Consider the following 27619-nt stretch of genomic DNA (forward strand, 5'->3'; position numbering starts at 1 on the left):
CAACATGAAGAGGGGGGATGAAATCAAAAGCTTAGTCTGTTGCATTCTCTCCATTCAACCAAAGGCTTACGCCCAGATCTAAAACTTGAAAGATTTGTTCAAATACGTTTTCACTTACTTTCTATTCTTCTCCTTTATTGTCCTAACCCCTTTCTTCACTTTCTCACAGATTGGCATAAAAATTTCGAGATTTTGTTTATAGTGTCTAATTTTTTTATAGTCTCTAATACTTTTCGCTCTATGTAGATCTTCTGTTAGAAATGAGAAGGGCTGTAGAAAACAATGAAGTATCAGGAAATATAAATTCTAAGGACCTCTGCTACCAATTGCTAAGTTGCGTGTTTCTTTGGGTCATTTATCATTCTTTGGGGAAATGGAATGAGGGTTTCAAAAATTAATGAAAGCGTCTGAATTGGAGGTAAACCAGAAGCCAGATGTTTATGCAATCCTGCTCTTCCCCTGCCTACACACATATACGTCTGGTGTAAGTCAGATATAAGGAGTAAAGGTGAAGATATACAAGTAAAAGAAAACTGTCAGGCTGCAAAGGAAGTGAGAAGAACCTGTTCTCAAAGGCCTCCAGCAGAAAGAACTGGATAAGGACTCACCAGAATCTTTCATGGGGCAGAGGGCACACTGCATACCCCAGGCCTCTCCATACAAACAGCAGCACTCAGTGTAAGTCGTCTGCTTGCCAACAAGAGGCCGGCTACACACATACTCCTCACTCAGATGTCCCCAGCACAGATCCTGGTAGACATCGGTTTCTTCGATTTGTTCTGAAAGGAAAGACATGGTTCCATGACAAGTGCACTGTTATTTCTATTTCGTGAACACTGTGGTGGAAGCCAGCAAGTCTCAAAGTTTCCATCCCTATTTCCTGTTTCTAAGATTGACGTCCAAGTAAAAGTCTGAAGCCAGCCTGGTCTTTCCATGGATTGAACCTCTGCCATCTCCAACAGGATGACATTCCATCAGCTCAAATTCGACCTGTCCATTATGTTCAAATTATATCCTTTCCTCTATAGCTCCCATCATCACATAAAATACCCCACTATTTTGCCTAGATTTCATAATCCCGATGGACTTGTTATTCCTTCAACCTTTGTGTTTTCACATTTACTCCTCTGTCAAATCCTACCATTTCTTTCTAGATAACATTTTTTGGATTCAGGCTTTCTCACCCATTTCATCTGCCAAAGCCTTGGACTAGTGACACTTTACCTTGGAGTCTTCAATCCTAACGTTTCTACCTTTCCATTGACTTCATCCAAAGTTGTCTCCTGATGTGATGTCACCGGGGAACAACAGGGATTCCTATCAATGGACTTCACGGCTCTTCACCTCCTTGTTGAACTCCACCCTCTGTTCTGCCCAGGCTCATCTATGTCCTTCAGTGCCATCTAGGAAACCTAAGTATCTTCCCCTGAATGTACATCTTTCTTATCTGCCTTTGAGAGTTAAGTATGATCAATTTAACTCTTGAGGCATGGAACAGCTCTGCCACCTGCTCAGCCACTCCATCCTCTGTCGTCCATTAAATGACTATGTTCAGGGTATTAAAACTCCCACAGACTGATGATATGCATCTTATGATTTTTCTCATCATCTCATTTTAATTATTTCCAAATACCCAAGGAATCAATTTTTCTTTTTTCCAATAGCTCACATTTCAGTCAAAAGGAAAACTTTATGACATTTGGGCAGGCTTGCATTTTCCATCCGAACATACCATGTGATTCAGTTGGTCGTATACATCTTTTTTCTGAAGCATCCAGGACCATTGGATGGGTACAGAAGCAGTTATAAGAACCTTCTGTATTAATGCACTGGCCATCAATACAACTGTTGGGGTCTTGACACTCATCCATATCTTAAGAGAAAAACAATTATTAAAGAAAATCAGCATTCAGTTGTACTTCATACACTTACCAAAGTTTATACACTGCTAAATTGAGTCCAGATTCCAGGGGCCACCACATTTTAATTAACTACACATTATCATCCAAAAGAGAAGAGCTCTGACTATAAAACTGTGAAGTTGTATTGAGCGGAAAAATAATGTTGCCCTGTTGCTGCTGATATTAAATATGGAAAGAAAACATTTAAGAATAGGATATGCTTAGAAATTTAAGATAAAATGCCTCGTTATGACAGTTTTCAAGTTATTTCCTTTTGCTATGATTTTCTGCCTAGCGTATATGGTTTTCCGCTTAAGCATGAAAGTCTGGGTCAGTATTTAAAAAATGACTTTCACTCGCATGGTATGAGTGATGAAATAGGAGGTTCCCCAGACCAAAAATGACCTGAATTATAATTGCACACTGAATATTAACTCTTTGTTTGAAATCTATTCAAATAGTAGTATGGAAGGTTTTTTTATTTTCTTAAACCTTGCTCTAGAAAAAGAGTCATAAAACATTTACAGATCTTTTAACACATGATTTAGATTCAAAGAAACTGTTTTTACTACACAACCTTACTTTTTTCTATCCACATAGTTTCGCAGCACACTATATTCTTTTAAAACTTACCAAAGCATTGCAGTTTGACGGGATCATAGTATGTCCCTTGCTTACAGTAGCATTCATAACCAGGCTGAGTATTCAAACAGAAGCCATTTTTGCAGATTTCTTGTCCAAAGAGTAGGCATTCATCCGCATCTATGGGGGAAAAAAACCAAGCAACAAAAAGAGAAGTTAGTCTTTCAGTTAAAAAGAAGAATCTAACCAATACTGGGCTTCACATTAGACACTGTAATATTTATATTCTAAAGAATCTTAAATTAGAACTAATTCACAGATGTAGAAGCACAATTAGGTTTGTCTGTGATATTTGAGGAACAAGGCCCAAAACATTATGAGAGAAGGTATATTTTTAAATATGGTTTCTGGAATGCTACCTAGTATTTGATGAAATAGTCTATGAAATTCTCCCATGGCACCAACAATATTCTCTGAAGACTATGCCTTTTAAGAAATGTGCTTTTCTATAAATGTGTATTTTGGCCCATTAACTAGTTGAAACAAAGGAAACAAAGAATAATATGATGGAATTTGGCAGAAGTCTTCTTCATTGATGATAATGATGAGCTAATGAAAGCACAGTGGCTAAGGCTGTTGGCAGACCATTCCTCCACAGAATTAAGAGTGCTTACCATCTCCTACATCTCAGTTTATTCAATGGTAAATTTAAAATAATAGGAACATCTACCTGATAGGACTGAAAGGATTAAATGATAGGAAATCCACATACAGAATTCAGTATACTCTCAAAAAGTGTTACCTATTGCTTTAACTGCTATTATCATCATCGGTTCTTGTATTTTAGAGCTAATGTCATCTAGTCCTCCTTTTAAAAACTGAAGATGCCACAGATAAATTGCTCAAAGTTATACAGCCGGAAAATGGCAAAATCAAGTCCATAATATATGGACTGTTTGGATCTGAATCTAATATTCTTCTAACCATTTACAGCACTGCTAAAACAGGGGGAAGAGGAATTTTTCTATAAAAGAAGGGATAACTTTGTGGTGAAATTGGGGCTTCGTTCCATAATATAAAGTCAGATTTAACTACATCCCTGAAAAAACATAATATATGATATTTGTGAACTTGAAAAACCATTAAACACATATCATCAACCAAGTCTTGTTATTTAATTGGACTAAATCGTAGATGTATTTTAAAAACACACATGGAATTTCTTATCCAGCTACTGAATTATACCATATTATTAAAACACGAGTTTTCCAAAAAAAAAGGATGAGCAATAAAAAATGTTTTTGGTCTGTTTTCCATCCACTTAGCAGTTTTCAATATTAAATTTTACAGAAAAAAAAATCACTTTGTATATAAAAGGCCTAATATCTCTATCGTGGAAATGTCAAAAAGTGAGCTGTTAATGAGGAAATATTCATACATGTGGTTTAAATTTCACCAAAATAAAAAGGCTGCATATTTATTTTAGAATTAGAGATTAATGGCATTAAATGTATAAAACACATCTACTTTTGCTTTCTTCTTTTTCATTCCTTATTATGAATCTGTGGCCATTATTAGTAAAAGGTCCTAGACACAGTAGGATGAGTTCTAAAAAAGCAAGAATTTTAACTTTGTTGATGACCTTTTAAAACATGATGACGGTCAAATTTATATGGTCCTAACATATGACTTTTAATATACTTCTGGAATAAAAGAATAAATGTATCAAATACAGAATTTTGTGTTAGATACTTTTACATATATTCTCATTTAATTCTCACAAGTTTTGAGGCATTATTCCTATCTCAGCGATGGAAACTCAGAAGGTAAGTGACCCTCACACAGCCGTAAGTGTCCCGATTCCTGAGCCACCCAACGCTCTACTCAGAGTCCACAGGAGCTTTCTTCCAAAGGTAGAATTAAGTTAATCAGTTTCCAGGGCTCAGAAGAATTCTAGTCTGTCTAACCCAAGCCATGCTTTTACTTGAATGTCTGGCATGCACAAACGTTGCAAGTTCATTACTGCTTGATTCTGACCTTTATAGTTCTCACCGCCAACGTCGTAAGAGGATTCGCCAGTGGGGACAAAACCTTTCCCTCTAGGGCACATTTCAGTGAATTCAGCTGATTTCAGGAGAGACAAGGAAAAAAAGAAGAAAGAAGTTGAAAAAAGAAAAGAACATCAACATCTTCCATGAATGTGTATTTTAAACTCAGTATTGCTTTCTTAGACTCAGTAACTTTAATGCAAATCTTGCCATCTAATTCAGGCAAATAAATTCAGTACAATCTTGCAAATCATGAAGTAGGTACAAATAAATCTAATGATTTCAGAAGTTTACTTGCAATTTCTTATAAACCTTCCTAGTTCACCCATATGCTATTTACCCATGTTTTGATTTACTTCTCCATAACTGTGGTCTCTAGTATTTTAAAGGTTTATTAAGAATCCTTCATGCAAAACCTTAGCTTAAATATGCAATCTCTAGTTAAGGATAATGCTATGTCATTGTTAGTGAAAAGGATTGGTTTTAACTTAAAAATGAGATAGAACTGAATTATCTTTCTGCCAATATATCATATGGAAACTCACTGTAACAGTATACTTGGTGATGGACAGAACTTTATGAGTTCGTACTGAGGTGAAATGAGGGTGATGGTTCCACATCTGAATGAAACTTACTATTAGGTAATCTCACCTCGATTCGAGTATGGCAGCTACCTGTGAATGTCACTATTTCAAAGCTTCGATGCCATAACCAAAATGAGAACATTCTACGACCCGTGGATAGCACATGACCAAACACAAGTGTGAAGCCATCACTTGGCTGATTCTTACCAGTCCCCAAGACCGGGCAGGGGAAGATCTCACAGTTATCTCCCCACCCAGCCCCAGAGGTACAGCAACATTCTTGCTTGGTGACGTTGGGGGCCAGGACATTATCGCAGAGACTGGCATCGTTGAGATTATAGTAGCATTCTTTCTTTTCTTCTCTGGGTTGCTCCATCTCTACGTCTAAACAGTGAGGAGAAAGTAAAAAGAGTGTTGACAAGACACATCAGCTCTGTCCCACAGCAGAGCAGAAGACATGATGATGATAAAAACCGGATGCGTCAGCAGCATTTCACTTACAGAAAAAGCTGCTTTCCACTTTCAGTGTCGAATTCTTCCATTGCAAGATAAAAATGCACTTGAACCCTGAATTTGGGTGGATTATCTAACACACCCCAAGAGTGTAAATCTGTCAAAACCATTTCCTTTTACATTAACCAATTACTTTATTCTTATAAATTTGCCTTGAGTAGAGTTTCCATATCTACTTTCTTGCCAAACATAGGACCATTCTTTACTGAGCCATAACACCTACTTAACCCAATGAAAATTTTCCCCAACACTTGACCAGAGATGTGGGGCCACACATAATATTTAACCCTTAGGTGGTTAAATATTTGAACCAATTATGCCCCTAATCTTTTCTGAACAGAGAAAAACACCGTAGTAACTTGGAGTCTCTAAAATAATCTTTCATTTTTGAAAATCTAACCACATAAATGGCTGCAAATACATGACTTTGAATGTAAATAGTGTGTGGCAGTTTGACTCATGATAAAATTTCAAGGCTGGGTTCTAGTCCAGGCTCAAGTGTGTCCTAGAGGAAAATACATGCTAACAGACTCAGTTTAACTCTCTGTGATAAAAGACAAATAAGGTGATGTGACAGAATACAAATGATGAGAACAAAATCAACCTATTTCCAGATAACACCCAAAATGATTTAATCCCATCAGATTTGAAGCCTAGGAACAAGTTTGTGCTTTTAAAAAAGATCAAGATCAATATTTTGTGACTAGACTTGGCAAGTCAGTCATCTAATCCCTTCCCTACCACATACTATGAAGTTAAAAGACTATGATCCAGTTTGACTTTATTAAGTTTTCATTTTCTGCTGAATCGAATACGAAGCTAACTACCACCAAGACAACTACTTAGATTAATTCTAATACATTTTTTTCATGAGAATGCTGTTTCCAGATTCTTGAACCCAAAGAAACTGTAGGGACAAAGGGAAAACATTTGCCCAGGAGGATAAGACTGTAATGTCAACACTTACCTTCTTTTTGAAGTTGTTACATAATTACATTAGGAAAACGTAAGGAGTTATTTTCACAATAGCTTTCTCTGTATTTATTTTGGCAGTGTGAGGTTGACTGTGGAAACTCGATTAATATACCAAACAGCAAAGGTGTTTTTAAAATGTAAGCACATAAAATTCTCTCAGAAAAGCTTTTGCTGTTTCTTTCCTCTTTATGGCATTAAAAACAAGCAAGGCAGAAAACAACCTTTCACATGTATTATTACCCTTAGAACACAGAGTATCAACAAGAATGTGCAAGACCCCTTGCACACTTGATTCTGACTAATTCTCAGATTATTCTGTCTTTGACAGATTTCAGCTTGGACTCTAAGTTGGTGTTAATAGCTGATGACAAATTCAAACCCAGAATAAGTGTCCAGGAAAAAAACTGAAATGCTGATTCCTATGCAGCAGTTTATAAAGTGATTTTAAATCATTTCCTTGTGTGTGAAGTTGGATAAAACCTGCTACATCTCTCATCTCATCTAGCTTTTCCAGCGTGCAGAGGACAGCAATGTGCTTTGTCCACTCACGGCATAGATCACCACTTGTTCATTCTCTTTGGGAGAGGCTTCAAGCTCTTACACACGGAATCATTTGGAAAACTAAAGGTAGGTATTTTAAATTGTTATTAAATCAATCATGAACCCTGCAGAACATTTTATAAATTTCTCCCCAACACCTGTGAATAAATTGACACCCTACTACTATTAACAGCTCTGCTCCATTATTTAGTTGGCCTAAAAATGCAGCTAGCTATTAATGAATGTAAAACAGAAATATCAATCAAGTCAGCAACACAACTAGTTTTGCCTATTGAGTTTATAATTTGTGCTAAAAGAGGGCTCAATAACTTTTTGCCCCCTTGTGTAGAAAGTTGTAGGTATGTCATGACATTTAGTGTAAAATGGAATCTTATTCACTAGGATATCACCGAAGGCTGCTATATCCACAGGTAATCAGAAACCACAAGCTCCTGCCTGAGTCAAAGCATGTCGAAAATTATATTAAACACTTTCCTACAATGTTCGTTATACTCATGGCATAGAAACTAAGAAATAAGATAAAATTATCTTTGCTGTTTTTCCTTTTTCTTTACAAGGAAATTCACAGGTTATTGCATAAGGGAAACAATCAATAAAATCATTGTATTATTCTGGTTTTACATTGCTTATTTCAAGTTTTGCTCTTATTTTCTTTCCAAGGATTTGAAAGTTCAATGTTTACACAGCTGAAATTGGGGGTTAGTGAGGCCCTCATCCGTGTTTGGAAAAAGAAGCGAATTCTTTTTTTTTTTTTTTTAAATAACTGGTCCACAAAGGTCATTCTGTGAAAAACTATAATTTTTCTATCTTCCTAACCTTTAAATAATTAACTTCCGAGAGCATTTTTTCCTTTGGGGGAACACTCTGATCAGTAAACAAATGTAATGTAATTTCTTTAAAGAATCTCTATGAGTTTAGGTCACTGCATCAAGGGAGAGATGTTTCTATTGGAAAACAATTTTAAGAAATCAATAGTTATACGAAGTGCCAAGCATTAAAAAAAGACTTTTTTCTTAAATAATTTATGAACAAGATTACCATAATATGTATTTTGTGCCATGGACTTCTGAGAAATATATTACTTTTCCTCCAGCATTTTCAGATTTGATTTTTCAATCTGTATTAAGAAGTTGGCTTAACATCTGCGTATAAATAGCAATTTGTGTATTTTAATCCTGGGGCTATGACTGGCGATAAGAAGTTGAGTTTTTGGACTTTTTACATGTGTTCTTTTTTGGAAGGAATTTTTAAGAGGCCTTTTCATGGGCTCTACAGAGTAACTCCATGAGACAGACAATGCAGTTTCTAAAACATCTTCACTGTCCAGAGAGAAAATTTAGGTTGGGTTTGATGCCCCAGTGCCTAATGCTTTCCCAGACTTCTTCAAAGGGGCTCAGCTTCTTAGCGTCTCAACTAGCAAGAGTTCGTTTTGATTTGTCTTTTTTCATTTCTTTTTCTTCTCTTTGAGACAAATGGGGGTGGGGCAGCAGATAATTCTCGCAGGTGTGGCATTCAGCTGCAGGGTCACTAAGAGCACAATCCGGTACTCTTGCTCTGAATAGAAAGGAGTGGGTCAGAGCTGTAGGTTCTGCTTATGGAGTTCCTAGAAGCTTCTAGAAGCTCCTTCTCTCGGTTCATCAGACAAAAGAGGACATTCACTTACAGGATTGCTTCCTCCTTCAGTCTTTCCCCAAGTATGTCTAATCTTAAGTCTGCTGTTGGGGTGAGGGAAACTGGAACATTTTTTTTTTGGTTAAAGCTGATGTGAGCATTCTAAATAGACCTTTGTGTTTGACTTCGCTTTTCATTTGCCATGTGCTCTGGAAGTCTTTATGAGCCAGTCCTCTCTATAATCTCTGGGACAGTCAGGATTATGACAATGACCAGAGTGCCATCACAAACACCTGCTTGCCATAGTCCTGTAAAACACATCAACTTATAAAACTCTGTGAGCTTGGTCATGTTCAGTAAATTACTTTCAACGGAATTACTTAGGAAGCTATATTCTCTTTTTAATTTTTAAAATCACTATACATGCTCACATTTTTTACCAACTCATGTTTTTATGAGAAAAAAAATTCTAGTGTAATAGTCTAAGGTGGAGTAAAAGAGAACTTGGAAATGTTTTTATTTCTTGTTTTCCCCCCTAGTTTTCTCATTCGAGGACTAGGAATATGAGATGCATGCATGTGTTTTAAGTGGCATTCAAGAGAAAGCTATTTGATGAGTTTCAAACAACAAGCACTGAAAATAGAAATTGCCCGGATATAAAGGGATGCAAATAACATGGGAGACTGTAGCAAGGTGGTAACTTCGGATGGTAAAAGACGTGAATGTAGTCAAAATAAAGGTGAGAAAATAAAGTATGAGAGAAAAAAATATTTGTGTAAGAGAAAAAGTACTTTGAAAGAAGGTTCCTTCGCACAGTTCCCATCCTTTAAGAGGTCAATCAGGTGGGGAGCTGGGCCATGACAGTTCTGGGAGAGCAAGTCCTGGGCAACTAAGTCACACTGAGGAAGGATGGGGTGGGCAAGGCTATCCCAAAAGGCTGCCTGGAGGAGTTGACATTTGAACCAAGTTCTTGAAAACTAAAATTTAAAAAAATTGGCCAGCAAATAAGGTATTATAGGAGTGAGGAGTAAAAAGTACAACTGTGCTTAGCTCCGTATGGGTACAGCATAGCGAGGGGACACCTGGTCTGCAGGAGTCACAGCACATGACTGTAAGAGCCTGTGGAGGAGGCGGGATGCATGAACATATGAACACGTGATAGCTGTGTTTCTGACTTAGGGGCTGGGGTAGAAGAAAATGCTAGTCTCTGTTGGAAGCCTTGGGGCCTCATACTTAAAAGAGAATAAATACTTGCCGGGTTGAATGAAGTTTGTTTGTTTGTTTTTGTTTCTCTGGTGAAGAAGTGAGAAGAAAATGAGAGAAGTGAGCCTGGGAGAGGAACAGGCTGGGAGAAGGAGAGAGGAGAAAGTCTGGGATTTGTGGAGATATTATTAGACACTGGAAAAGTCAGAATAAGAAAAGGGGGCAGATGTGGGTGAAAGAAGAGCCTCCTGAAAGCAGATTAAAGCACTGCTGAGAAAGGCAATGGCGGACACGCGCTGGGATGGGTGGGATCGGGAAGCTCGCAGGGAGATGGAGAAACGAGCGGCTGCCCCAGCAGCGCGAGGGCTGCCACCGACACGTGCGCATCGTGCGGGCCTGTAAAGATGACCACGAGAGCAAAGCGACAATGGGAAATGCATGTAAAACGCCTGGAAACGTTTAAGAGGAAATGTACAAACCATCCCTCTTGAGGCCTTATTTACAGCAAATTATAGGATCCAAAGTGTATTTCTAATTCAAAAGTGTGGGTGTCTTTTGTAGTATTAATATAGTTTCTTTATATATATAGTTTGAGCCTGTCGCTTTGATCAATTGGTATGTCAATTCATTCAAATATTGGCATCTATTTATTTAAAAGTCAGATATTATTTTATGTACTACACAACAAGCAGAAAATTATATAAAAATAAAAGCATGGTTTGGTACATGCTAAACTGTTCTATCCTCTCTAAATGTAGGAAAAAACTCAACCCAACTTTAAAAAAAAATAAAGAGAGATTTTCTTCAGCCTTACCTACATTTATGGTATAGATCCATTACAAATACACAATAAGACCTCAGGAGTTATATGACATTTTACAGTGTTTGCATTTTAAATAATGTGGTCTCACTGACTTTTTTTCTACCAAAAGTATTATTTTCCAATCAGAAATTATTTTTAAAAAATTCAATGTTAATTGATTTCACAGGTTAACTAAACACATTAGAAAAAAATCCCTACCCTGCCAAATATAACAGTTGAATGATATTATGTGGTTTCCTGCCTTAAAAAAACATACATACACACACACACACACAGACACACACACACACACACACACACATACACAACCTGCAATGGACCTCTCTAGGAAGAAAGAACAAGAATGGTGTTTGAGTTCAATTGTCAGGAGCATGACGATGATTTGCACACGTCCTGATAGTAGGAAAAGGCTCTTTTTTTCTCTTGCACCACTTGTAACTTAACCAAAGCACACAGAGGAGCTAACGTCCATCCATAGAAGTGGACCCTTTATATCTTCGATAAAATGAATAATTACTTTTATTCTGTAGAACTAACTGGGAATGAGATGGGAGACATAGAAGAGACATAGTCTCGAATGTGGAGAGGCAATTTTATTCCACAGTTACCTTGTGCCAGGCACTGTGCTAAGCAGCGAACTAGGTTACAGGGGATGCAAAGAGGAATAATAGAGGGTATAAGTGGTTGTGTCGCCCTGCTAATGGATTTGGCAGTAGGAAGCAGTTAAATGTTTTAAAAAGCATTTAAAACCAGATTCAAGTTTTAAAAATGTAAACTGTGGCAGCACTGTGGAGCAGGCATTGATTGATGGGAGAGACAGGAAGACAAGTCAGGAGGCTACAGCTGGGGCCCAGGTAAGAGATGCTGAAGGACTGACCTAGGGCAGCGGTAACGAAGGGGGCAGAAAGAGATCTGAAAGGTGCTGCTAAGGTAGAATTGGCAGGATGTTATATGGCTTGGATGGACAGGAAGAAAAGTTAAACTATGACTTTAGGATTTTCAGTACTGACGTTTGGAATCAATGAGTGAACACGGGAAGAATAACAGGTTGGAGAAGGAATGGTGATTAATTCGGTTTTGGATAATTTCAGGCAGAGATGCTTACGAGGCAGGTTCAATAACTGGCAGCTGGAAATAGGAGGGAGGCACTGAGGAGAGAGGTGGAAGCAAAAGCTATTTCCTTGGCAGACCACCACATAAGCAAGAGTTAACTCAGAGAAGAGGATAAAATACCCCAAGACAAGAACACAGAGTAAAAAAGGGCTAAATACGCAGCTGCCTGGGGGCATTATTATTTCAGGAACGGTCAATAGAAAAAGAGTCTGAGAATGAGACAGAAAAAGACCAGTCCATGACGATACAGGGAGGAGTGATGTCCTGAAATCAATCAAAGGGAAGACGAAAAACCACTGTCATCGTCTCCGAAGGTGGAGTCTGCAGTGAGATGAACGGCTTTCGCGTACAGACTCTCACTGATGACACAAGAGAAAGGAGTTTCACTCAGACGCGGAGTCTGGGGTCTGATTTCAGCATGTTGAGGATCAAATCGGAGACAGTTGTCGAGGCAGAGGAAGCATGAATGTCCCTTCACAAAAACTGGAGGTCAACATGGTGACAGAGAATATCCCTGAGCAGTGACACTGCAGGGAATATTCTTTTTTTTCTTTTTTTTTTTCTGACATTTTTTTGTACTTTCCAATTTTCTAGAAAGAATGTGTATTATTTTAATAATGAGAGAAAAACAAAAAAATTAAATGAAAAGGAAGCCAAGTTTCAGATTTGGTGCAATGGGGTCCTCAGCCTTGAGAAGTAGAATGGAAGCGAAAAGTTCCCTCCCTCAGGTGGGTTCCTGGGCCAGTTCTGCAAAGCATTTGCTAGATGACCCTAAGAATAACATTTAGAACTTCTCTCTGGGCCTTTGCTTCCTAACCTGTAAATACAAGAGCTGGGCTGGAAAACCTCTACGGTGGCTTCTGGATGTCTAGGGTCCAGCTTGTGGTGTGAGAATAAGCTCTCAAACATACTAGAGAAAACTGATGCTTAAGGAAACCCTATAATAAATTGTATAAAGAACAATTATTTCAGAATGGATTTATATGTTTTATGATTTCTGATCTTGTTTATTTGCTTTTCTGAAAGTGAGGAACACTTACATTGATTGTAATATATATCTTCTTGCATTCTTTTCATACCTTCTGTTTTAAAAATAAAATTCAATTCCTACCAGAGGTCTCCTCTATGCACTAATCAAGGCAGAGAACAGCATTTTGTGGGTAAAGCTTGAAAGCTGCAGTTGCCAAAACTAAATATTTACTGCTTCCTTTAGAGTGCCCAAGGACATAAAGTTTTTATTGAGCAATTATCACAGTCACTGAGGAAATAAAAGCATCAGACTATATTTCATATCCATACCCTCTTACATGTGACGAGTGGTCTGGTACGGGCATTTTTTACTTATTCTGTTCCAGGTGCTTTTAGGCGATGTACAGCAATGTAAATTAGTGGCCAAAGGCCCAGGCCTTGCAAAACATTAGACCAGACCTACGAAAAATTAGATGGGAGCCAAGAAGTGGTTTAGAAATAAAAATCCTAGGACATTAAAGTTCAAAACACATTAAAGGCCTCCTGGGACAATGCCCTGCTAGAAGTGGGTGCCCTTCTGCCAGGGGTATCCTATTCTTGGATGTCTCTAGGAAAACACCCACAATTTCATGAAACATTTGCTGACTATCTCTAGCCACTGGAAAGTTCTTCGGCATGCTGATCTGAAATCTGCCTTCCTGACACCCACCCCCTAGGCTCTCTCTGTCCTATGATACTACTTCAGATTATTAGGCTACTGCTCATCATTGGAATGTCCGTTGTCCTGGGGAAATCTTACGGTCAAGAATAAATGTTACAGCCTATGTTGCAAATTTATCTTTCCTTTCCTAATTACTGTTCAGGAAGGATGAGAGCTGTAAGTCTAACATGAATATAATGAAATTAATATGAATCCTTATTAAAAACTGTAACTTAAATGTGGTATAAAGTGTTCTGTTTTGTGTAACAGCAGATTCTTTGGCTGGAGTATAATACAAACTCTTTTAACTAGCTCCTTTTAACCAACTTATTAGATTAACTGATGTTCTCTTGCCCTCTGAAAAATATCCTGGACAATGCCCACAGCAGGCAGAATGTTCCCGGTCTCTTTTCGGGCAGGTCCACACGCTTCTGATCTCACCTGTTGAACAGTATGCCAATTAAGACTCAACTATGTTTCTTCTCAAACATTCTGGGTCAGTGTAGTGATTATTGTAATTACGCAATATAATATATAAATCAATAAAATATAAATGTGTGTAGAACAGTTGTTCCTAGAAAAAGTTAAAGCTTTAGAAAGACTATAGTTTATTCAGTAAAAAGAATGCTATCAAATAGGTGTGCATAAAACGATGGTAAAAAATTGAGAAAAACTGTACTAATCTAGAGGGATTTTGGACTCATTTACTTTTACAAAGGCCAGTAAATTCTTACTCCCTTTAATGTTGGCAGTGTCGATAACGCATACTAGGCATGGTTTATGTACGACAAGCCAGGCAGAGCTCTTAACGCTGGACTTCAACTCAAAGAAAAATCTTGGCCCTTCTTCAAAGATTGGTGAATGAGTATACATTAGATACTTTAAGTTAAAATTTAAATATTTAAAAGATGTATTATCTTTTTAATGATTTGCAGATTTAATCATCTTTTCAAATAACTGACCGATTATCGGCTCTCTGAAGTTAAGAAGGCTCTTGCTGCATGTTATAGTTGACCCTGTGTTTCAAGAACTAAGGTGAAGAAGTCATCGCAGATAATCCTAAGACTCCATATAATCAAAGTTTGCCAAGAACTACACAAAAAGTCAAAGATGCCAGGAACTATACAAATTAATAAGCTTCACTGATTACTGTTTAGTCAGATTATATTGACATGAACTGGTAAAACAAATGGCTATGTAGAAGATTTAGTAGAAGCCAGAAAACTATGGGGAAAATATGCTAGAAACACCAAAATAAAAGGATTAGATATAACGTTAATAAGAAGGAGAAACTATGTATTCACTGGCAGACAAACTTTATGAAGCTGAGTGTTCAAAACAATGTCCTCTGAAAAAGCAGGAGAGTACTTAGTGAACTCCGACTGGAAGAACTTTCCAGAGAGTCAGTCAATGAGAGAGCAAGAAGACTAACAGAGGAAAAAGGCAAAGGGACTTGGTTACAGAAAAACAAAAAAATAGGAGATAAGGAACAGGCTTACAAAAAGAGTCACTGCAGAGCTTTAAGAAGCAGTTTATAGTGAGCCAGCCCAGTTCACCAAGAATGGTTCAGATGGTCTCATGATCCCATTAAAGCACTGTTACATCTCTAACAAAAGAAATGAGCAAACGTTAGAATCCCACACATAATACCCTAACTGAAGCTATATGAACTGAATTAACCACTTCCTGACACTACTAAAACATTCTAGCAAGAAAACATTTGAAATTATATGGTTGGCCATTTCAGAAGAGCTCGTAAAGGATGAGAAATAGATATCTCTTCTTTGTTTGGATTATAGCCATTTAAATATTTTATATAGTAGTCTGCCATTAACAAAGGGCTTTTGCATACGTGATTTTTTTTTATAATTTATAAAACTGTAAGGTAAATATAATCTTTCTATTCTAAACTCATAGATGTTGAATGATATGCCCAAGCTTACATATTTGGGAACTAGTTAGCAGACCAGAACCCTGGTCTTGCCTATTTAAAGTATTATAAAGTTTGTAAAATAAGTGGAATAACTAAAATTTTCATTAATCTTTTTATGTATTCTCTCTCTCCTTCCACAGACAGTGTGATCACTGGAATATTTTCTTTTTTTACTTCATATTGTATCATATGCATTTATCGTGACTACCTAATTTTCTTGCAGTTCATTTAATGACTAGATGATATTATGATATGTGAACTATTTCAGTCAAAATAATATTATGGTGATGTGCTACTCTACAGAACCAAAGATAAATAAGAAAAAGACAGTGACCTAAGCAATCTTGTTAGTGGCCAGCTAGGTTTTTAATTTTTATTAGTTTGTGTTTGCTGTTATAGGTATAACTAAGATGAACTGTCTATCCATTTAAATCTGCACCCCTCACCTTTCTCTATTTAACAACTGAGAAGGAAAATGTGTAGATGAAAATATGTGTTTTTATATTATGTTTCCTATTATACCTGCAAAGATAATTACTTTACACAGAACAAGTATACCCTACTGCAGAGAAGTGAAAGCTATCTCAGAAGCACGGATAAAATCAACTGAGACCGAGCAAGAAAGTAAAATGAACTGTGTCATTCTATTTGGCTCTCGAAGAACCATTTAGTCTTTTGCTTTCCTTAAAATACAACCACACTGTAGCAACATGGCATGAACTTAAAGGGTGATCTGGAAGTTGATTAATTTATCTGGAAAAGCATCAGCTCTCCATTTCAATTCGTGCCATGACGACACAGCCTAAATCAAATTTTAAGTGAATGCAAACACGGCCGCTCTCTAGGCCAAATTCTGGAAAAACACCTTCAGAATTCCAAGTGGAAGTCTTTGTAGATCCTGAGAGGCTTATATATTGCTCTTAATTTAGAGAAGTGTCAAGATACAGTTCTCCGAGGGCCAAGAAAAAAGGATTATGCAACTTAATGAGATGATGCAATATGAAGCCTTGAGAGACGGCTGGGCTTTACTCAATTCGCAGTCAATGTTCTCATCACTTTGGATCCTGTACCCTAACTCATGGCATCTCTCGGTTGGAAAGCACATTAGAGGCCATCTAGCCCAAACAGTCATCACCTACAGTCTAATTCCACTGATAAGGAAGGTTCGGAAAGAGCATGGAAGCTTCCAGAGACAGCGCTGTGCCAGAACATTTGGTCATTTCTTACCTCACGCCCAGTGTTTGGCCCAAACCTGTGTGGGTGCAGATCCCTGAGAGGAGCCCTCTGTCCCCTACACGGTGCCACTGTGACTTACCTTCAGAGGCCCGGGAGCGGCACTGCCCCGTCATGGGACTGTACTCCTGGTTTTCGTCAGCGCACACACACAAGAAGGACCCCTCCACGTTTTCACAGAAGGCTTCACCACACACGCCACTGAGCAGTTCACATTCGTTCACATCTGGAAGAAGGAGAGCAGATCGAGTCAGACTCAGATGAACGTCTCGCTTCTGACAGCTCTTTGTTTAATTAGCTGTGCCAAGGCTAGTAGTGTTTGCTGAAAACAAGGGGATCCCCATATGCCACTTTGGGGAAAGGGCTCCTAAAGGCACGCTGTGCGATTTGGTTTATATGAAAAGGACCATGAAAACGCAAAGCAAGGGATCCAAATTTCAATTCTGGCTTTAAGAAACACCCCTAGAACTGTATTGCAAGCATACTATGCACCCTTCGATTGCTTAGTTTTCTCTTCCTCAACTTTTTGACATCATGACGTCTTGCAAAACCCAACACTCTTACTCTCAGTTCTTAATTCAAGGAGAATTACCAGTCCTGGTACTTCAGAAACCATCGCCTTCTTTAACTTCATTAAAAAAAAAAAAATGGTTTTAAATCCGCTCAAATGTCTGCAAATACAGTTCCCTAGCAACCAGAATTCAGATTGTGTAATCCCTGTGAGAAATGAAGGAATGACCCCTGTGAATATTCACTGGCTACATCAATCATTCACATGAAATAAACTGGTCCAATAACTACTCAGTGATTTCACTATGCCTTTAAAAATTCTGTTGGTGTTCCAGTGTAATTTCTATTTTGCTAAATGTTTTTCTTCTGTACTTAGAGACACATAATTAAAAGACAATCAAGGAATCTACTGATGAATACGTTCTATTCAACATCATGTAAGTATGTAGCCCTAAAGAAAGGCTAATTTTGTCTTTGACCTTGCCCAATACTACCTTTTACCTTTTCTCCGCCTGAGAAATTTTATTAGAGTGGCCAGTTTGGCAAAACAATTGACTTAACATTTAAAATGCTCATGCATTTTATGCATTAAATATGTACAAACATCAGCTTTCATGAGCACACTCTGACTTAGTTTATACAGAATTAAAAACTTGAGCAATTTATCCAAATCGTTAAGGGGAAAAAAATCCTATTTTCACCTGCTACATCCAGTTAATTGAACAAAACGTTTGTGTATCTTGACTTATTTGAATAATTACTCAGTTTACCATTTCACTTTGTATGTAAACAGATAGAAAACCAATGAGCTGGGTTTCGCTTACAAAAAAAAAGACACTAACACAGAGTAAAGAGTTGGTATATTTAATCAACCTAGATTAGTCATAATTTAGATGAGAAAAATGAACTTTAGAAATTTGCAAGTTCATGTTTATCAGTGTTAGGTAAATGTCAAATAGAACTTTCTGACTGGTATTACTTAAGTAGCTACTGAAATCTCTCCCACCAGACTGCATTCATTCAATCGAAAAATATTTTCTAGTTTATGTCTATGGGCCAGCCACTGGGGAAACAATGATGAGTCAGGTGGCCAACTCCTGCCTTCATGAAGCTTATAGTCAAGCTGGGAAAGATTAAACAGATAATCTCATAGCCTGTGATGAGTGCTAAGAACGAAAAGCACAGAGCACTCTGAAAGCACAAGACAGTACGCACTAAGTGCAGGGATGGGTGAGGGAAATTGTATTGGAGTGGAGCTCTATCTGAAGAGTAAGAAGTAGCAGATGTGGTGAGGGGCAGGAGGTGGCAGCCAGGGTCCTAGCAGAGAAACAGCGAGGCCAAAGGTTGGTACCAGGGCTGAATCATGTCTTAAATCCTACAGCATGCCAGTGCGGTGAAGTGCACACAAAAGGAGCTGAATTAACATTTTTTAAGAGAGTGAATAAATAGACAGAAGACACCTGTTGAGTTCACTAAAATGGTAACAACCATTCCCTCTCTAAGGGTGGCATTTTGTGTGCCAAATGAAACGGACACGAGTTCAGACTGCTCGTCTGGCTGGTTAGACATGAAGACTAACCAGGGGTTCAGGAACTGCATGGAGTCAGTAGTTCGCCATCTGCTATCTCAATAGGTAACAGTTAAACGATATTTACTGAGCACCTACAACAGGTCAAAGAAAGTTCTCAAATGCATGGAGCTCACTGCCTTGGAGAAGGCAGCTGCAGACTGTACACACATGATTAAATCATTGCCCAAAAGGTTGTAAGTCCTATGATGGAATTTGTTCAATTTGCTCAAGGTATCCTGGAAGGAGGAGGTGGTCATAGCTCAGTTTGAGAGTGAGATATGGAGCAGGGACATCTGGAAGGAGATGACATCTGATCTCTGGCTTCAGGAAAGAGTGGGGTGAGTCCAGGCTCAGGGAAGGGGAGGTCAGGAGAATATTACCAGCAGGAGGAGCAACACAGCCAAAGAATTACAGTTACTTAAGCAACTGCAAGCAGTTTTATGTCGCTGGGACGTAAAAGATGAGGAAAGAAATGGTGAGGCTAGGAAGATAAGTGGGATTCAGATCACATGACCTATTTAGTTAAAATACTTAGTGAATGTCAGGCGACTTACTGCTCGCATTTTAGCGCAAGGGAGACTAAAGCAAGAATTGGAATTAGTGATCAGGATAGTGTCAGCTTAAAAGTGGTAACTATTCAAGTGATTTTGTCATTAAACTTCCGAATATGTACATTTTGTTTTTCTAGTTTACCATGGATGCGAAATGAATTAATGCTTTAGTTGCAAATTTCTAAACTGAAACGTTACTGGCTCCTCTATAAATGCCATTAGGAACAGAATTATTTTTCTTAATAAGAAGGATAAAGAAGAAACCTTGTTATCTGTGAAGTTTTGAATTTGATAACCTCTCTTCTCTTTCCCATTTAATTGCTCTAAATTGCAAACATGTTTCATAAAGAATGTGATTTAAAGAAATCACAGCTGGTCAGAAAATAAAATGCAAAATCTCTTCTTCTATATGAGGATGTGCTGGACCGTATTCTAGGACATCTAATGACATTCAAGATTCCGTCCAGCTCTGTCAATCCCAGAACAGAGCGAAGAAATATAGTTGCACAATCCAAAGCACTGCTTCACGGGTGTCATTCCTGGAAACCGAAACTCTTGCCAACACCTCTCCTTAAAGGCACTGCCCAAGGAGGTGCGCTCTGAAGACAGACAAGCTATACCACACACCAGACTCTATTTCCTGCACGAGAGGGACTAAAGAGTTCAGCTGAGAGTTTAAACAGATGTTCTTCCTAATACATGTTCAAATTCAAAGTCATACCTTTATATTTCTTAGGGTCCCTAACCATTTCAGAAGCCATCGGCTATTTTTGCACATCCCCAAATTGTGTGACAAAATCAAATCGTGATGAAATTCTGACCAAATTACCTTGCTTACAGTCTCTCTTGCTGTTGATAACTTTGATTTCTTTTCCATGAGGAGATAGGACATGTGTTGGGGAAAAAAAAAAAATCTAAAAACTCACCCACACACCCTTGCCCATCCTGTGGGGCCTGAAAGCCCTGATAACAGAGGCAGCGGAAGGAGCCAGCCGTATTGTCACAAAACCCGTGACTGTCACAAATAGTGTTGTTTACACATTCATCAATATCTGCAAAAAAGACACAAAACACAGACTGACAAACACCAGGTATTAATGGATAGACAGGCGCTCAACACACCCCGATTAGGATGAGATGATCATGTTTATACAGAATGAACTTTGAAAACATTTTACACAGAAATGAAATGTTTTGATGAAAATGTCTTAGACAAAACACTGGGTTCTATGAGAAAACATTTACTTTTCCTCTGGAAATGTTTTCACATTGAAACAACTATTGCAATTGCCAGGTAGGTATTTTCTAAGTGTTTTTAACTCTTTATTTCTAAGGAGAGTACTGTATATTCCTACAGGAGAAATATGTGAAGGCATTGTCACCTTTTCAGATTGTGATAAATGCTAACAGTTCTATTTGCAGAGCTGGGGGCTGAAAGAAGCACTTTTCTGCCTCGCCAATGGTTTACTCAACTCCATAGATAACCTCAATCAAGTCTAAACAGCATTCCCATTAAGGGGGAGAGAGCGGGAGGAGAAAGGGGAGGGGGAGGAGGGATGGAAGACAGAGGGAGGGAGGAGAGAGAGAGAATCTGATGAGTTCAGCTATGTAGTGGCCATTCTCAGTTATACATGAGAAAAGATTTCCTGTCACCAAGTCACTCAAGGTCCTAAATGTCAACGCTGCTCCAAGTGATGAGCCAGTAGTCAGACCTGTAAATTCATTTTGTTCTCTATAAACTTGATGATAGACAGTGGTCCTGGGCTTTTTTCCCCCATTAATCAAAATGTTCTCATAAAAGTGATGCCTCCATTATAAAGTCACATACGGACTTTTAGGTATAGTTCTACTTTATCTTTCTAGTTATTAATTTTCCTTGCCATTCCTTCATTCCCATTCCTGTTCTCCTGTTCATTGCCACACTGAATATTTCCATTTTCCAGGCTCTCTGTCCTGTCTACCTCTGGATTTCACAGTCTCAAAATACAGGTTTTTGAAGAAATAATTAAGAAAATGTAATTACTCGATCTAAATACATGTAAAGAAGATTTTGCTTTATGTTTAAATAATAAAACAAGATAAATAACCAAGAAAATGATAAGTTAAACTGCGCTTGACAGAATTTAGTTTTGGGGAATGACTGTTAATAAAATTGAGCTTTTCTTGTTCTAAATTTTTTAAATCTGAGTCCAAGGAACTTTCTAGAAGAAGATACACTCAATGATTTTCAGCCGCTATCTTACGTCTCCTCCTAATATTCCAACACTGGCACTGTCAAGTGTAAGTTCAGAGACTTGTCTCACTTCTGAACTGCAAAATATGAGTGTCTATGTCAAAACTTCCATAATGTTCTCAACTCAAGGGAAATCGTGTCCCTTTTTCTTTCGAGGCTGGGCCCTTTCTGCCATCCTTACCAGTGTCTTCTCCCTCTAGCCCTTCCTGCTCACCCTTCTCCAGCACCTTCAACTATTCCCCGCCAGGCTCCTTCCCTCACTGTCTTCAAAATGTTTAAAAAGCTCTTGGAAAAGCTTGCTTTGGACCATGATGTCACTACTGCGCTTTTCCATGCTTTTCGTCACTGCAAAATGGCTCGAAAAAACTCTCTACATCCTTTGCCTTTATTTCCTAATATACCTGCTCAGTAAAAAAGAAAAATAAGAGTAATGATACAATTATTAATAATAACATTGGTACATTCCTAGAATTACTGTGATTATTACAACAAAATAACATGTATGAAATGTTATTTTTAGAACACTGCTTGGCATGTAATGCAGGAAACACCCAATACATGTCAACTATCATTCTATTATTATTATTACTGTTCCTCGTCCTCCCCGTCCTTAATGACCTTCCATCTGACTTCTCAACTCTTTCTCCCACCAAACCCCTCTGAGAAAAGCCATCAATGGAAGACTCATCATTAAATCCCATGATCACCTCCCAGTCTGTATCTGTCACTCTTGACCTCTAAGCCTGGTCAACACCCACTCCTTGAACTCTCTCTTTTCATGACCCGAGAGGTCATTATTCTCATTTTACCTGTAACACTTTGGCTGGCCCTCACTTTTCACAGCCTGAAGACGGCACATGCTGAGCTCAGGCCCTCCCTGGGATGTGCTGCATCCTCGCTACATGCCTCTCCACCCTTTCCATACTCTCCAGACAGCAAACACCAGTCCTTAGAATTAACCCCAAATCTCCCTCTCCAGCCAGGGTCTTGCATATTCTAAATCATTTCCATTTGATCTTCTGCTGTAATGTCAAACTTATCAAGCCTGAAACCAAATTTACTGCCTTCCTACTAAACTGCACTTCCCGACCTTAGTGAGAAAACTTCTTACCTTTTCTATCTACATCTTATCTCTTCAACTTGAATGAAAAACTCACTCAGTAAAATTATTTCACATCAAAAAAAAAAAAAATGAATCTCCTTGCAGCATCACACGCAAAGAAGACACCCCATAAATCTGTTCCGATAGACTTTCAAAGTCAACATAAGGCTGGGATTACAATTTATTTACCGATCACAACTGTGCAAAGAGTAACTGCACAGTGTCATCAAATCACTTAACACAGGCCACCATTAATTTTAGATTTCCTTAAAGGGGCATTTGTCAGAGATTACGTTATTCATTGAATAAGATCAAAGGGCTGGAAAGAAACTCAGAAATGCTTCCATTACCACTTTTTTACTGATGCCTGTCCTTTAGAACCATTTATCTGATACCTATTGGTCATGTTCATAATAAATGAACCTATTATCACACCCTTCCTCACGATTCCTCCATTTCTCTTCCATTCCCTTCATCAGAGAATCCAACCAGTCACCCAAGCCAGAAATCTTAGTGTCACCCTTCTCTCACTCCCACCGCCCACACCTCCCCCGACATGCCTATTTATCTATCTCTGTGATACTCCTCCTACTCCTAATTGGTTTCTTTATCTCCAGTCTTGCCTCCCTCGCTCTAATCCTTTCTCCACCAAACTGCAAACCTGTCAGTGACATTTCCTTGCTCAGAATGTTCAGTATCTCTTCTTGGCTAGGAGATACCAACCATTCTCCTTAGCAGAGCACAGGGTGCCCATCATCATTCGGCTCCTGGCTGCAAGTCTGGACATAGTCCTCAGCCGCCCTCCTTCCCAATAAATGCTCCAGCCCTCTCGGTATACTAGAGCTCTCTCAGAACCCTATGGTGTTTACTTTCTCACTGACTTGGTGCACACCTTTTCCTCCTCGTTATCTGCTTTGCTCAGAAACCCCGCCTGGCTTTTCAGCAATCAGGTCAAGGGAAACTTAGACCTCCTGTGTGGCACCTTCCCCAGCTACTCCAAGGGCAGATTTCAGGGCCCCTCCTCTCTCCTTCCAGAGCATCCTGTGCCATTTTTATGCTTGTCAAGGCTATTCTTCAAGGTGGGGAACCTTCAACTGAACCTCACCAGCAACTTCTCTCTCTACCTAAATGAGATGGTGGGTAGCAAAGAAGCAGTACTAGGAACCTGGTAGCTTTTCAGTCTGGTTTCTTGAAGTAAATTCTCTTGGTTTCCTTTTTATTAATACCAAGCAGTTACAGCAGATGATGATTTCCTGTTGGTGACTGCCAGCTCAGGAACTGACTAACTAACCTTAAGGTAAACAAGTCCTGAGATGGTAATGAATTGCTGGGAATCTTGCAGTCTCAGACTTACTGTAACAGTGATTAACAAAGCGAGTTTAGATGAGCAATATTTTGGATTTGAATGAATAGGAAAAAACATGGAATGCCTGCTGGAGACTAGCTCTTCAACAACTAATATTTTATGAAAATGATATACTGTACCACTCAGCAGTTTCACGTTTTCAACAATGGGGTGAGATAATAGCTTAACAAGAAGACAACATTTGTTTCACTTCTCTGACTAATGATCTATATTAAAAAATTACTTCATAAGAATTTCTTTGATGATGTGAACTCTCTGTAATGTTTTTCCATTGTTAGTTCTGTTTGTAAAGAGACTTTTAAGAACTGCTACAATTATTATTAACTCTATAAAACTAAAGCTAAATGTCAAAATTATAATTATGTAAGAATAAAAGCCCTACCGAGATGCTAGCTTCATAAATGGACAAGCGAAAGCCTTCCTGTTTTAGCTAAAGTTGAATTTTGAATCTGAAACTAAATTTTGAATGATCCAGATATCACAGTTTTCTTTTCACTTAATGAAGGGTGAGTCTATTTCATTGCTAAGGCAGTTCTGCTTAGGCATCTGTAAGAGCCATGCATGATATTATCACCAGTCATACTGTCCACCAAATGAGTGATGAAGGAGCGACTGTCCAGGTATCTCTCAGTTGGCAACCCAGGTGAATTAGGTACACTACTGTAAGAACTGCTTATTTCTCATGCAAGTTTTTGCTATTAATATTTTACTGAACAAGGCAGATATAAATATTACTGTTTCAATAGAAATTAATTCAATAAAGAATTACACAGACCAAGGATAGTGGATCGGTGACGTGAATTCTCCTATAACAGCATCACATAAATGTTAGAAAGAGAAATAAAGCACAGTCCTGGGCATCTGGAACTGCCAGTGGCTCATTTTTAAAATAGCAATCTTGTCAATAACTGACAAGCCCACACTTTAAGGATCTTAATCATTGACCTATTTGGTTAAGTCAATTTTCCCTGTCCATATGCTTTTTACTTAGCACATTTTCTCAATGGACCAAAAGTTTTTCAAAACCTATTGACTGTAATTGGGGATTCTCCATATAAGTGCAGAACTCCAACCAGGTACCTCAATTCTCAAATAAAGGTTTAAGGCCAGACACTTGGTGTCGCCTTCTTGTTTAAGTAAAGTGAACTATGAAATAAAGCAAAAGCATGAAAAGGAGCCATGGTTTTTTAAAAGGGGCTAGGGTCAGAAAAACCTTATTCACTTACCAAAAATTTACAACTGTGTCCAAAGACCTCAACAACGAAATTCATAACAAAACCTCAATAATTCTATTAGATTTACTGTACTATATACAGAAAAGTATGTGTAAGAGGAGAAAGTGGTATTTTTACACATTTTTTTTTCAGTTAAATGATTTGGTTTTCTTTGTCTCAGATATACGCCTCAGTTTTTTTCTTAAGAAAAAAGTGTTTCTTTTTCACACTTCCTTAACATGTGCTATTTTTATAGACTTTCTTTTTCCTTATTCCAAGCAAGACATATCTACTTGTTGGAGGAAGCAGCTCACTCATGAGCCTTCCTTCTGCTGCCAGGGTGTTCTAGAGAGGGGGATGATAGGAACAGAGACCATCTTTGGTAAGGGGTCATTTGCAGAAAAATCTGCGCAGTTCTTCTATGCTTCAGAAGGAAACGCCTTCCTGTCATCAAACGTTATTAGATGAATGAAGTGTTTCATCTCAACATGAAGGCACTTTGAAGATTATTCAGTTCGATCCCTTCATTTTAAGAATGAGAAAACTGAGGCCTCAAGAGGGGAGGTAATGTGCCTCAAGGTTACACAACCAGTTAGTGGTAGAGCTGGCAAAGAGACAGAGCCCAGTGAAGGAACGATCTTTTGAATCTACATTTATGGCTCCATCCATCATGTCCCCTTGCCTCCTATCATGGTGATGATTATAAAAGATCAGTCCAAGAAGATGAATAGAACTATCCAAACTGTGAGTCCAAAGAGCATACTGGAGTTTGGTCACTGCCAAGGTGGGAGTCAGAAAGCACAGTCCTCGACCTATCACTTATTGACTCTCAGTTTAATCAAACACCCTCGTCCTGTCTTTAAACAAGGCCTCGTTCTCAAATATCATCATTACTTTAAATATCCAAGATACTGAAGATGCTACTTCTCTAGCAGACCCTTGGGGAAAAGGTCCATCAGGTACCAAGGGAGTGTAAGCTATAGGAGGCCCCAGGACCATGTCTAATATTGTTGTTCTCTGGATCTCTTCATAAAAAGGAAATGACCCACTATTTCAGCCTAGGGCTTCCTGACCAATTGGAATTGGTTAAATATTTGGTGCCAGAATCTTAAGAAAATAGAGCCAAAGAAAAAGGGCTTACACTGGAAGGGATGTAGGGTTCCTGCTTCAGGAAAAATGCAGCCCTCATATTCCTTACTGAAAGGAAAGGAAGCAGACCAAGAGACAGTAAATCCCAGCCAAGTAGTGGGATTGAACAATGTTAAACCAGCTGTATAGCTGCCCAAAGAAATTTTAAAATGGCATGGCTGCTGGCCTAAAAGAGATTAAGGTCTCTCTCATAGCATAGGAGGGAAGCCAGGATTAAACGGAAGATGAGCGCGAGGCATAAAGAAAAATAAAATAAAATTTAGCCAATAGGAAATTAAAAACTGGATTTGGAGATGGTCCAGACAATACAATAGGATATGGAAAGAGCCTTTAAAAAAAAGTCCAGAGGTCTGGCAACATGACGAGGCTGAAGAATATGGGCCTTATGTGTTATGGAAAATAACTTTGTTCTGGGGAAAGAGGGATGAGCCAGAAAACAGCAAAAGACGAGGAGGTCCTTGTGCAGAGTTTGCCACGCTGCTGTCTGACAGGGTAGGGTAGGAAAAACTCAGGGCCATCAGTTGTCGCAACTATGTTAAGCAACAAGAAATGACAGAGGAAAGAAAGTTATTTCATGTCCAACTTTCTAGCACATAAATTCTAGAAAACAAGACTGGCCAACAAGAGATCTTTTTTTTCTCCAGCCTTGAAACTCCCTACTTTAAAAAAGATTTATTTATTCTATAAAAATTCACCCAGAGCAGCCTCCCATTTGATTTCTGAAAACTGCTAGAAGTTCTAGAGAATTGAAACCAAGAGTCTGCTCTGATTTAATTAATCATCATGTGGACAATGTATATTCACCATTCATAGTTAAAGACACCCTAATGAAAATCCCTCTAAAACCACAAATACCATCCTAGTCTTCTTATCCCAAAACATGAGACATCCTTGATTACCTCCCACTCTCAGTTACCATGTTCTTCTGATTTTATCTCTTGGTTCTATCTTCAATAACTCCTTCCCTCTCCGTCCTTATTTAGAGTTCACCATCTCTCACCTGAATTCGTGCAATGGCCTTTTATCTGGGTATGGTGCTCCCAGCAACTCACTGACACTGCAAATCAATCTTCCATGATGAGTGAATGATTTACCATTTGAAATAATCCAATCAAATAATTTTCCCCTTAAACCTCTGCAGAATAATAGTGTAAAGGCCCTTACCACATGCCCTA

The 27619-nt window shown here is 38.4% G+C and overlaps 1 protein-coding gene across 1 annotated transcript in view; it reads right to left on the bottom strand.

The window, feature by feature from the left end:
- The window catches only part of LTBP1 (latent transforming growth factor beta binding protein 1), a 345549-nt gene that overhangs the window by 25292 nt on the left and 292638 nt on the right, over positions 1-27619 (bottom strand). Inside the window, 7 exon segments of the mRNA XM_039887438.1 lie at positions 609-779; positions 1733-1873; positions 2535-2663; positions 4521-4607; positions 5323-5499; positions 16832-16975; positions 20307-20432. Coding sequence (XP_039743372.1) covers positions 609-779; positions 1733-1873; positions 2535-2663; positions 4521-4607; positions 5323-5499; positions 16832-16975; positions 20307-20432 — 975 coding nt within the window.

Source organism: Pteropus medius, unplaced genomic scaffold, assembly GCF_902729225.1.
Source record: "Pteropus medius unplaced genomic scaffold, Ma_sr-lr_union100, whole genome shotgun sequence".
NCBI lineage: Eukaryota > Metazoa > Chordata > Mammalia > Chiroptera > Pteropodidae > Pteropus > Pteropus medius.